The sequence below is a fragment of the Theobroma cacao genome, chromosome 8 (assembly GCF_000208745.1).
Source record: "Theobroma cacao cultivar B97-61/B2 chromosome 8, Criollo_cocoa_genome_V2, whole genome shotgun sequence".
NCBI lineage: Eukaryota > Viridiplantae > Streptophyta > Magnoliopsida > Malvales > Malvaceae > Theobroma > Theobroma cacao.
In genome coordinates, this window is record NC_030857.1 from 11909680 (window position 1) to 11922432 (window position 12753).

Here is a 12753-nt window from a genome sequence, read left to right on the forward strand (position 1 = left end):
TCAGAACTGAAAACGGAACACCCACTCCTTCCTCCGTGTGGAAACCGTCCAAAAATAAAATCTTTTATAAAATAGCAATAATTATTGTCTATAAACCCAAGTCTATCCGTACTGTTATCCCTTAAAAAATGATAAAATATTAAAAAATTGAATTATTTATAAAAATATAAATAAATTTTTAATTTTTTATTACATTTAAATTTTTATATTTTTAATTAAATATGTTTTCATAACTAATTATTGACTAATTACAAATATTATTTACTATTTCATATCATATGGTACTTATGGTACCGGTGTAACATATTAATATATTATAATAAATAGTGATATATTTATATAATGTGATGATATTATTATATGATATTTTCACTTTTTAAATCAATGTCACATAGATATAAAATGATCAATTATTTTATATGTCTTGTTAAATTATTCAAATTATTATTATTTTACCAATACTTATAATCTTGTGTGGTCTTTTAAGATATTATATAGTATAAATTGCCACGTTATTATATTTTTAAAAACTTAATGAGCGTATCAAAATAAGTGTTTGTTTAGTCTGATTTTTTTTAGCTTATTTATTTTTAAAAGTAAAAGTCAGATTAAACAAAAATTTTGAAAACTCTTCAAAAAGGAACTTTTTTTAAAAAATAAATTAAAAAAAAGAACTTAAAGAAAAGCTCTAGTAAGGTTCTTCTCTTTTTCAAAACATAANAAAATATCATCATCCGTTAAAAATAATCACAATATTATCCTTTCAAAAAAAATCTTTAATAATAATTTTAATTAAAATTAAAACTTATAAAATTAAATTTATCAAATAACTTTACTTTAATTTTAAAAATTATTATTTTTATAAAAGTTTTATAATAACTTTTAAGTTAAAAAAAATCAGACCAAATAGATATTAAATATTTAATATTTAAAATTGACATGTGATGTAATTATTTCAAACACTTGATTACATAACACGATTTGAATGGAAAAATTAGATGCTAATTTGTAGCAACGGTCTGATTAAGAAAGGGGGGACATGTGCTGCCTTGACCCAAGTGTGAACGAGGCAAAAGGAAAGTTTATCCAAATTAAAATAACACGTGTCAATGTTTGACTGGCTGAAAGACTTTGACTTAACCGCTATTTCCGTAACTGGGTTGGAAAAATTGGAATCTTGATGAACCAACCAAGTTCCAGGTGGGCAACCGCAAAAACTATAATTCCAAATCTCTAACTCCGACTTCAAGCTGGGTAGTTCCCACGTGTTTACTAATAATTGGTTTGTCACAGTTGTTACTCATTTCAAGGCGTGACAAACACTGTTAGTGTGCCCCTCCTCTACAACTTTGTGCCGAGTTAATGAGAGGTTACGCGGGAGAGCCTATTTCGTCAGCAAAGGCGAAGTAAACGACTTTTTAGATTTTGCCTCTATAAATAAAGCATACAAATTAGTAGTAGTTTTCATTTCTTTGCCTTTGTTTGTTCTTTCTTGTTAAAACTCTTTAGCTCTTTTTCTTTCAAAGATTCTTGGACTTGGACTTTACAATAAGGAAAAAAAAAAAACTTTTGGTGTGTTGCTTGCAACTTTCTTGGATATAGTCTATCTGGTGAGTTATTTTGCGTTTCTTTCTGGTGAATTCTGTGTTCTTGCTTGGCTTCTCGAATTTTTGGAAGGTTTCTTTAAAATGGGTTTTTGATTTTTGAGTTTTTGTTACATGCATGCTGCTGATTGTATAAATCTCGTTTTTATGAAGATATTTAAAGATTTGGAATTGATTTAAGTGTGATCTTTTCGAGAGGCTTTGTTTTTTGTAGCTTATATTTACTTTTTGTTTTCTGGTGAGTTTTGTTTCTTTCTTGCTGAATTCTCTATTTTTTTGCGGGTTGAATTGTTTTCTGTCTTTAATTTTTAAAGGCTTTCCTCAAATTGGTTCTTTGGTTTTTGTGATTTTGTTACGTTCATGGTGCTGATTGTCTAAGGGTGATCGGAAATAACTACTTTTCTGAATAAATATGAAGATTTGGATTTGATAAAAGTATAACCTTTTTGAGAGGCTTGGATCCTTATTCCTTCTACTTATTTAATTTTTTCTGCTGAGTTCTGTTCTGTTCTGTTCTTTCTGGGTAATCTCTGTGTTTTTTCCTGGTTGAATTGTTTGTTTTCTTTTCGCAAAATAGAACTGTTTGATATCTCAATTTAATGAAGGTTTCTCTCAAAGGTGTTATCTTTTCTGGAATCTTTAATTACTGGTAAAGGTTTAGCAATCTTGAGTTCTAGCAACTGATACACAAATGGCTATAAAGAAAAACGGGTTCATTCCAAGTTCTGCACCAGAAGAACTGAAGAAAGTTTTGAAAGCAGTGGCATCCGAATGGGGAGATATGATAGAAGATATGGAAGAATTTCATGTGATTCCTTTGAAGGGGGCTATGACTAACGAGGTTTTTCAGATAAACTGGCCAACAAAGCATGGTGATCTTCATCAGAAAGTGTTGGTCCGGGTTTATGGTGAGGGTGTGGAAGTGTTCTTCGATAGGGATGATGAGATTAGGACCTTTGAGTGCATGTCAAAGCACGGTCAGGGACCTAGGCTTCTTGGGCGGTTTGCAGATGGAAGGATTGAGGAGTTCATTCATGCCAGGGTATGCGAAATTTTCTGAAAACTTAATTTTTTTTATCTTTATGATATTTTTGCAATACCTGGTCTTGTAGAACATTTTCTTTGTTATAATAAAGATTAGAATAACCAAATTTTAGTTACAGTTTCTATATCACAAGTTCATATTTTCTTTTCTTGATTATCTTCAAAAGTTGGCATTGTTCTAGAAGCACTAGAAGAGGACTAGCTTAGAAAACTGCCTGATTTGTTGGGGAGTTATCCTTCGTTTCTTGTCATGACTATGAACATAATCAAAGAAGTGCCTATAGAAGAGGATTTAACTGGCTTAACCCCTAGTGCTTACTTAATTGTAGTCCTGTCTGCTTCGTCTTCAATCTCTAAATGATCTGCAATTTTTTGTGATATCTACTATAATTTGTGTAATTTTTAATCAAAAATAGCTATGATAATCTATTTTAAGAGGCAACTACTACTAGATTCAAGTATTGAATTACATGGGGTGCTTTTGCTTTAAGGCTTTTCAAGCTAAGGCTTTTAGAACATAAGGCCAAGAACCAAATGTTATTATCTTAGTTACATATGCTTCCACCTTCACTTAACATAACCTTTTATTGGCTTTACCAGACACTCTCTGCTGCTGACCTCCGTGACCCTGAAATATCTGCTCTTGTAGCAGCTAAATTGAGAGAGTTCCACAATCTTCATATGCCTGGTCCAAAAGATGTACTTCTCTGGGAGAGATTGAGGTACTAATATGCATATCTGATGTTAGTACTTTTATTATTATTTTTTTCAGTTGAAGTAATTGATCTGATTTTTCTTTTTCCCAGGACATGGCTTAGTCAGGCAAAGAAATTGTGTTCCCCAGAAGATGCAAAAGAATTTGGCTTGGACATTCTAGGAGAGGAAATCAGCATGCTAGAGAAAGAGTTAACACAGGGTTCTCAAGATATTGGGTTTTGTCACAATGATTTGCAATATGGTAACATAATGATGGATGAAGAGACAAGAGCAATTACCCTAATCGTAAGTTTTCTGTTCAGTTGTGATTACTTGCAAATATGGCTTATGTACGATTGTTTCAGTTCTAGAGGTTACTCAAGCATTTTTTTTTATCAACTTTCCTGATGATTCTTTATTTTGGCCTGTGAAAGGGAAGACTACTAAATGTGCGTATGAGTTGAAGTTATAACTACCGCCTTTGCCCTCTATATAATTAGTTAAATGTGTGTTTACAACTATTTGTCCAATCAACATATTAGAAAATTGTACTACTCAACCAAAATTCTTGCATTGTTAAGTTAGTAGTCTGCATTTCAACATCTGGATCTCATCTTTTGTAATCATCTGGCAGAAAACAGTAATAAGAATAGACAACTTCTTAGTAATGTATGTGCATTCTTATGGCAATTTTTTGCTTGATTTCATGGCATAATTTTTTCATCTGTGGACTGATCATAGATTATACTAGTTTCAGCAAAGTTGGGATTAGTCAATTGAGCTGTTATCTGCTTCGTTAACTTAATTTTTTACACTTAATGAAGTATTATTATTATTATTATACAAAATAACAAGTTAATATATATATCTTAAAATCTTGTTTATTCCTAGATTTTTGTAAACTGAAATTGCAGATGAGGTCTGTATGGTGACAGCATTTATAAGAAATTGCAGCTGAAGCTTCAACTGCACTGAATATATGAAACAAAAAGAAATGCAAAAGATGAGAAGCCAAGGGACTGGGTCAGCCTATTTCCTGAGGTTCCTATTTATCTCTTAATAAGCCTATTTAATGCACTGAGGCTTTGACTTGAGTACGTGATGATATTTAATGGGCTATGTTTTGTTTGCTTGACTTTACTTATCTTCTACAGACCCCAAATTGGTTATCTATTTTCTGAAATTATGAATGCTGGCTGGGAAATCATTGTTTGATGATTTATCCATATTTTCCTTTGATTTGTCTGTTTTTTTCCTAATTTTCTAATTCTTTTCTCTTGCATTGCTTGTGATGGTCTTTGGTGCAAATATTTACATCATTTTAGCTTACATTTGTGTCTCACTTCCATACTGCGATTAAAAATGGCACTTCCAAGATAGATAAATGAAATTACATGCTGATTATGCATGTTTTGAGGAATCATTTGTTCCCTTTGTACAGGACTATGAGTATGCAAGTTACAATCCTGTTGCTTATGATCTTGCAAATCACTTCTGTGAGATGGCAGCAAATTATCATTCTGAGACACCCCATATTTTGGACTACAGCATATACCCTGGTGAGTAAATGTTTGCAATTTAGAAGCATCCCATGTTCAATGGCTTCAAAACTGCCCTACATTTTTGGGTCTAATCAAACCTGTTCTTTTTGCATTTGGACAACAGATCTGGAGGAGCGCCAAAGATTCATCAGTGCATATCTCACCCCTTCAGGTTAGTTATTGTTCTCGTAATACTGTATAGAAAATTATTTAATGAATGTCAATAAAAAAAGAGAAATGTTGTAGAATCAATCAGATTTAGTTAAGAGAAATGTTGTAGAATCAATCAGATTTAGTTTTCTTGTCAGACTAACATTCTGACTGCTGAGAAGAGGTGTGAATATATCTAAGCCTTTACCAGTATGAAGGTACTTCTGAGTTATGTCTTGAAAAATTATATGTTGTAATTGGTTTTTACGTACTTGTTTTGCTCGATTGCATGCAGGTAATGAACCTGGTGAAGCTGAAGTGGCGCAGCTACTTAATGATGCAGAGAAGTACACTCTTGCTAATCATCTGTTTTGGGGCTTATGGGGAATTATCTCGGTATGGTGTTTCTGCAGCATCTTTCGTAGCTTTTCCATTTGCTTCCCAGGGAGAGAGTGGACTAATTCTGTGGTTGGTGTATACAGGGTCATGTAAACAAGATAGACTTTGACTACATGGAGTATGCAAGGCAGAGGTTTCAGCAGTACTGGTTAAGAAAGCCCTTGCTCTTAGGTTCCTGACTCTTTGAGGCATTGTCCACGTTGACAAAAAACACTGTAGCATTGAGTGCAGCTAAAGATTCGCAAAGGTTAATGTACTAAAAATGTAGCCTGTTGATGGTGCTGATAAAATTCAGTGAAAAGCATTAGTAAATGTAACATAAAAGCGTTGAGGATGGCTTGGGATTTGCATCCACGCGTGAAATAGTAAGGCTTTTTTTCCTATAGAGAAAGCAAAAACTTGTGGTTTTAATAGATTAATATTTCAAATATGTACACTCCAAGGGCTTGCTTGTTACATTAGCATTTAAACTCTTTAAGGATTATTAATTTTATGATTCAAGTTCTTAAGAATTGAAACTTCTCAAAATCATAGATGAATATTTTTTGAATTTGACTTTTAATATTCGTATAGTATGCAAACCCAAAGAAAGAATTTGAATGTGATTCTCTGTCTAAAGGAACATCTTCTGTTGCTAGGAACATAAAAGGAAGGAGTATGAACAGTTTGTATCAGGCATTGGGGATAGCCTGGAAAAAAAATATAGGCAAAAAAGCTGCTGCATTGGCCTTTTTCTTGAGTGTGTCACTTGAATCCATTACAGAATGCATTAAGAATAAATGCTTTCTCAGTAAGAGAGGAAACCTAAATCAAAGATTCCTCATTTTCTCCATTGCACTACTTAAGATGTAGTTCCCTTCACAGTACCCATTCCGAACTAAAGCACATATGGGACAGAGTTATAACATAAAACAAACTGCTTGTCCATGAACACACTTACAAAATAAATAACCAAAAAAATGTATGTAATGGCATAATGCAGCAGCTAAAGGCACCAAGAGATTCCTTGGAACAATTTTGGCTCAATTACTTCACAGGGAGCTATATTTTTTATTCCGGAGAGGAGGCTAACATGGAACGAAGAGTGTCAGTGATGGAGTCTATTATCACATGAGACTTGCTAGTAGCTGCTAACTTTAGGTGTTTAGGTGCTTCAGCCCTATCAAAGTAGAAACCACCAGATACCAACTTCTCTTTAGGCTGTAAAGCCAACCATATAACTGTGTCCGCACCCTCTTCACTAGTTCTGAAATTTCCCGAAAACCTGCAGTACATTTATTATGGGGAAAAGGACAACAAATGAAAGAGCTAAGCAGTCATTGTTATGAATTGGACAAAGACGAGTAGAACTTTTTTAACTGCTGCTTGAAAGAGGAAATGACTCACCTTTTGTTAAAACCAGGTAAACTCTTAGCTACTCCAGGTGTCTCAGCCCAACCTGGGTGCATTGAGTAGAACCCAATCCCTTTGTTCTTGTACATGTCAGGCCATTTTTCTGTTAGCGCCACCTAATAAACAATAGCAACTAGCCTTCAACATTCCTTCAGTGTCAAACTATAAATGCCCAACTTGGGAAGTGAAACACAAAAAACAAATTTGGGGCATTCTCAAGACTATCCCTTGGGAGATGAGTAGATCAATTTTGAGAGATAAGTTACTCAGGACAAGGTAATATGTACTTTACAGAACAGATTCTGAATTGACTTTCATTTACAATACCCACATAAGAAATCTATTTCCTGAATGTGTATCTTTATCAGGTCGACAATCCAAAAAACAACCAAATTAGTTAGCTTTTATCCAAAAGAGTCCGCTAGATTTATCCATACGTTTCAAAATGCAGTAAAAAACATGGCTCAGCAGCTTTACCAACGACTAAACCGATTCTTATTGCATTAATGTTAAGTAAATAAAAATCATACATCACATTGACATTTACACCAAAATAGATAATAATTGCCTTCATTGGACATCCATGAAAAGTCCAAGACCTACTATGTGCATATATTTAAGCAGCAGATTGAATGTAAAAATTAGATAAGTTAGAATGCTTACCTGGTATGCAATCTATTATCTTGTTTTCCTAGTTTTTTGCTTGATTTAAGGACTGACCATTTAATTTAGTTGACTTACTGACAATATATTACCAATAAGAATATAATATGTAAAATATCAATCAGGAAAAAAGAACAATAAATTTCTTAACAAATCCCTGCAGTGAAAAAGCTATCAACTTAACTGACCTGAACTCGCTTGTTTCTAGCGTATTGCTCTAACCCATCAAAATTTCCATCACTAGACTGCAGTTTCACAATCAAAGGGGAGTTTCATAAGCATTCACTCATTGAACTAATGCAGTATCAAGAGCTTTACAAAGGGGTAGAGAAGGAGCAAAAAAAAAACCATCTGCAGATCACTGGTCAAGGGAGCAGTGTACATTCCACCAGAGGAAACTGTGATGACTCGAGCATCAGGTGCAGCTTTCTCCAGCAAAGGCAACATTAATTCCGTTGTGGCATAATTGCCCAATACATTTACAGCAAAGTTCAACTCAAATCTGGAGGCACAGGAGAATTAGAAAGAAGGGGAATCATGTATTTGTTTCTTTTTCTTCAGTTTTTGCAAAGGAATGGAAGACATATGATGCATCATATAAGTTCTACAGTTATCAAGTGACAAACATACCCTTCAGATGTGGTGACTCGTTTTTGCTCTAGCACTCCAGCATTGTTGACCTAAAGGCAATAAATCATATCATAATAAAAAAAAAATTCATCAGCTTTACATGATACAGCAATAGCTGTGCAGAATTGCAGGCTATACCTAAAAGGATGATATCTCATTATAAATTGGAACAGGAAACAAAAAGATACCTGTCTATAAGAAGTTTTCAATTAAACAAGGACAAGTATGCACATCTCAAGGAATGGTAAACAAATATGTACACATCAGAAGATGGTAGTAGTTATTTAGAACTTAAACCATGTCGTTATGTCCCAGTAGGCTGTAAAGTAATTACTATTTCTTGGAGCAACTTAACTTATAATAAGCAAAGAAGAAGAACTTACAAGAACATGAACTGGAACATCCTTTGAAGAGAATCTGGATGCAAATGACTTGATCTCACTGATGGATGAAAGATCGCAAATCTGCAATCTAAATTTAATAAGCTATTTAAGATTGAAACATGTGAAGAAATTTTTAGATCAATTATCAACCACAAATCTGTAAATCTGTGAGGGCTTAACCTACCAAAATTCAAAAGAAATAAGCTCTTCAGAGCCCATAACTAAAACCAACAGATAAGCAAGGGAAGCATGATAAGTACCTCCAAATGAACATTTTGATTGCCTGTTGAAGACTGAATTTTTGAAAGAGCAGCTTCTCCCCTCTCCTTGTTACGGCACACCAAATAGACAGTTCCCCCACTGGGTAAAATATCACAATAGCATGAACAAAAAAAGAGAAAGACGAATGCATTCCATCCAAAATAACCAAACAATCAGAAAAAGTAAGAAAATGATCAACACCGTGATGCAAGACCCTCGGCAGTTGCAAAGCCAATGCCAGAATTTGCTCCTGTGACTATGCAGTTCTTCCCCTCTATCCGCATTTGCATATCTTCTGGTTGGAATTTCTTGGAGTGCTCCCTGAAAATCAAAGAAATCTTAAAATATTTATACAGGGATGACAAGAGATAATTTCCTAGCATTTAAGCTTTGCTGAACACAATATTGGATTCTATTGAACACTACTAAAAACCAATATCACTCAAGAAGTAGAGAAGATGCATGCCGATAAAACACATAACTGCCAAACTCATAAAAATCAAAGATTGACCTTTGATTATGTCAGTTAAACAGCAGTGATTATTGCAAAAGGGTTAAAGGAAGCAAATTCTCAAGTGTCATACATAATTCTGATCTCCAAGCTCCTTAACATATTACCACTCAGAAAATGCCAGCTTTATCCAATCTATATTGATATTCAATTGTCAATTGAAAGACTCAAAACCCAGTTCTTAACTTCAATTAATTATTTCATAAGAAAACCCCAATAATTTCATCAGCGAGAAAGGTAAAAGTAAAGCATATTTTGACCCATATACCATTAGCTTTCCCTCTATCAGCTAAATTCCTCATTATGACTCCAAGTATAAAAGCACAATTATAGCTATATAAGAAGTATAAACTTTTGCAGGAATGAACAATAAGAAGCTTACAAGAATCCATTTCTGGTGAAATTCAAGTACCCGTAAACTCCAAATACAGATGCTCTCCACGTCTGTGAAAACAGTGCAATAAAAAGTAATCATAACAAAAGCCCAAAAGAAAAAGAAAGAAGAGAAATAGAAATTGCAAAAAAGGGAAAAAGAATTACCTTGAGAAAGAACATGGTTAGTGCTCTAATGGATAGGTGAATTTCAATGTGCAATGTTGCATTTTTCATATGTTTATTCTTAGCTGTACCCTACTGTTCCTCGTCAAGCCGGGGTTCGCTTGAACATCAGATTATCGGGAGAGAAGATTTGGCTCAAGCCAACCTGTCATTAAAAGGATAAAAAAACAAAAAGTAGCGTGAGCTTGTACTAACGTCTATAGGGGATGTAGAAAACATGTAGTGTTGTGTGGTCTGGTGATGTACCACGTGGCTGATGATATTGCCACTAGTTCCTACTTTCTTGGAAGTTGATACGGGTCTTGTCTTGCGCGCCCAACGAACGACATATCATTTCTTTGGAAATTCAACGGTGTCCGCCGTACTTTTCACAGGGTTTCGTACAAAACGTAAATCCAAAGTACAAGGCAGCCCAGTTCTGCAATGCTTTGAAAACTATTGGCTGTTAAAAAAAAAAAAAACTATTGCTAAACTGTTACAGTGACAGTTTTGACATTTGAATCATGGGATCATATAGTTGAAATCGGTGAGGAGTTCTTTCGTGAAGAGGAGATGGGTAGTCTTGTAATAAAAAAAGTGAGATGGGTTGGAAGCGTTAAACATGAAGTGTCATGTGATGATGGTTAAATGTAGAATATAGGGAAATGACGGAATAAGGTATAGAACAAGGTAGAAGGCTGATTAAATGAATGGATTGGGTAATTTAGTTCATCATATCTACAAATTAAATATATTAAATATTTTTAAAAAATTAATTAAAATCAATTACACATAAAGAAAGATTGTATTGATTAAATATACAATTGATTCGGTCCACTCGATTTTGAATCAATTAATCAAAATTTTATGTTTTTTTTTCAAATTACAATATTAAAATTTATAAATTTTATCTATAATTATAAAATATATAAATAATTTAAATATAAAAAAATATATTTATTCCTTTATTCACATAATTATTAAGTGTAATCATATAAGTAAAATTTATTATAAGGTATCATAATATTTATTTATAAAATTAAATATATGTATATATATAATAGATTACTTTATTATACATATAAAATTGATGATATAACTTATATGTTATAATATTTTAATATTTATATCAAAGTTTGTATAAATAATAATTAATAGTAAATAATATGTTATAAAAATTAAGGTGATAACTAATAAAGTTATTAAGTGTAATTATATAAATGAAGCCTATTATAAATTATAGGAATGCTTATCTATAAATTAAATATGTATATATATATATATATATATATATATGTATATATAATATTACTTTATTTTATATATATACATATATATGAAATTAATGACATAACTGTCGTAACGTGCAGGTTCGGGAACCCGACCGCCAGACGTGATGTGAAAATTCTAAAAAATTTAAAATTAGGAATCGTCACCAATCTTTTTTATTAGGTGCGATTGGCCACCTATTGACTCTGTTTTAATGGATGAAGCTTTAAATTAATTTTAAGCCCACCGAAAAGAACCTTAAACTGGTCTACGTTTTTTTAGATCTAAGTTCGAGAGTACGGTTATGCTTGAGGAAAGATTAGTAACCCCAGGATGCCAGTTCCATGAACGGTACCATTTTTTATATTATCCTATTAGGCTTTGATTTTTAAGTTTACTATATTTCCTTAGTTATTGTTCTCTTGTTTTATTTCATATTTAACCTAAAATGGAATGCAAATATGAGGAAAGATAAGATGCATGACGTGAGATAAAAATGTCGGACGAATGACTTTTTATTGAGGACGCTTTCCCGAATCCGCCCATCATACTAGTGGGATTCGGGGTGTTCTCTCACATAGGGAATTATCCGAGAAACTCGCCTTCGCTGTCAAACCCTGTTCTATAAAATAATTACAATATCATTTACATGCTCAATAGAATGTTTGCATGTTTAGGAAGTTCGAGAAATCGTTAAAAGACGATATTGCCCCTAATGGTACCATTAAGTCGATTAAGCCTCGAACTAGTTCAAATAAGAATTTTGAGGTGAAATTAAGAGTTTCACAGTTTAGGGATGACTCAAAATGGTAATTCGGATTTCGAGGATCAATTTGGAGTCAAACCGAAATTTTCACTATCTAGGGGCAAAATAGTCATTTGCCACTTGGGAACAAAATGAAAATTTTGAGAAAAGATTTTTTTGACCCCATTTAACTTATTGGAGTATGATTTGAGTATTGGAGTATAATTTGAGGGTTTGACAGTGAAAAAGTTTAATTTCGATGATTTTCGGAGTGTAGGGGTAAAATCGTAATTTTTCCACCGGTGGATAAAATTTGAGATTTTGAGAGAATTTAGATCACATTTGACAAATTGGAGAATGGTATGAGTATAAGGGATGAAAAATATGTCTATGAGCAATTTTTCAATTTTTGGGGTAAAAATGTAATTTTGCCACCTCGGGGGCAAAACGGTAATTTTGCACCCCCAGAGCATTTTTCCAGCACAAGGTCTTCACCCATCATCATTTTTGACCCTTGAATAAAGCGTGGTGGAGAGAGAAAGCTTAATAGTTAAGAAATGACACATGGACCAATAATAAGGTGACATGTGTCAAGTTTATATTCATTAATTATTTAACTTTAAAATAAACATAAAATCAGCCAATTTTCTTTCACATGGCCGGCCAAACAAAGAAAAAGGAAGAACAAAAGGAGGAAAGGAAAAAAAACAAGAAACCTAGGTGGGAAAATTAAAGGAAAATTGGTGGATTTCAAGGAATCAAGCAATCAAGCGTAAAATTTCTTGATTTTGACTTGTGATCTACCTTGCCCATGCTTTTCTCCTTATTTTCCATGGTTAAATTTCATGTTTTCATGGTGAATTCATGGCTGCCCAAATGGGTATGGAGAGAGAATGAAGTTAGATTAATTTGATTTTAAGTTATGTTA

At 33.1% G+C, this 12753-nt stretch overlaps 2 protein-coding genes across 4 annotated transcripts; one reads left to right on the forward strand and one right to left on the reverse strand.

Annotated features, from left to right (window-relative positions):
- Positions 1348 to 5935, forward strand: LOC18592708 (probable choline kinase 1). 2 transcript variants are annotated; one of them, XM_018125590.1, is made up of 8 exons: positions 1348 to 1406; positions 2254 to 2646; positions 3249 to 3370; positions 3455 to 3650; positions 4786 to 4903; positions 5010 to 5057; positions 5331 to 5431; positions 5518 to 5935. In XM_018125590.1, the coding sequence occupies exons 2-8, from the start codon at positions 2296 to 2298 to the stop codon at positions 5611 to 5613; spliced, it is 1032 nt and encodes a 343-aa protein (XP_017981079.1). In that variant the 5' UTR covers positions 1348 to 1406; positions 2254 to 2295; the 3' UTR covers positions 5614 to 5935. The 2 variants fall into 2 exon arrangements, with proteins under 2 accessions (XP_017981079.1, XP_007019620.2); XM_007019558.2 differs by lacking the exon at positions 1348 to 1406 and adding an exon at positions 1472 to 1610.
- On the reverse strand, positions 6138 to 10011 carry LOC18592709 (dehydrogenase/reductase SDR family member 12). Of its 2 annotated transcripts, none has more exons than XM_007019563.2 (10): positions 9815 to 10011; positions 9657 to 9718; positions 8965 to 9084; positions 8763 to 8862; positions 8503 to 8583; positions 8120 to 8169; positions 7838 to 7991; positions 7678 to 7734; positions 6821 to 6942; positions 6138 to 6698 (listed from the first exon to the last, which is right to left on the reverse strand). In XM_007019563.2, exons 1-10 carry the CDS (start codon positions 9881 to 9883, stop codon positions 6485 to 6487), a joined length of 1029 nt encoding a protein of 342 aa, XP_007019625.1. In that variant the 5' UTR covers positions 9884 to 10011; the 3' UTR covers positions 6138 to 6484. The 2 variants fall into 2 exon arrangements, with proteins under 2 accessions (XP_007019625.1, XP_017981080.1); XM_018125591.1 differs by having other exon boundaries at positions 6138 to 6742; positions 9815 to 10006.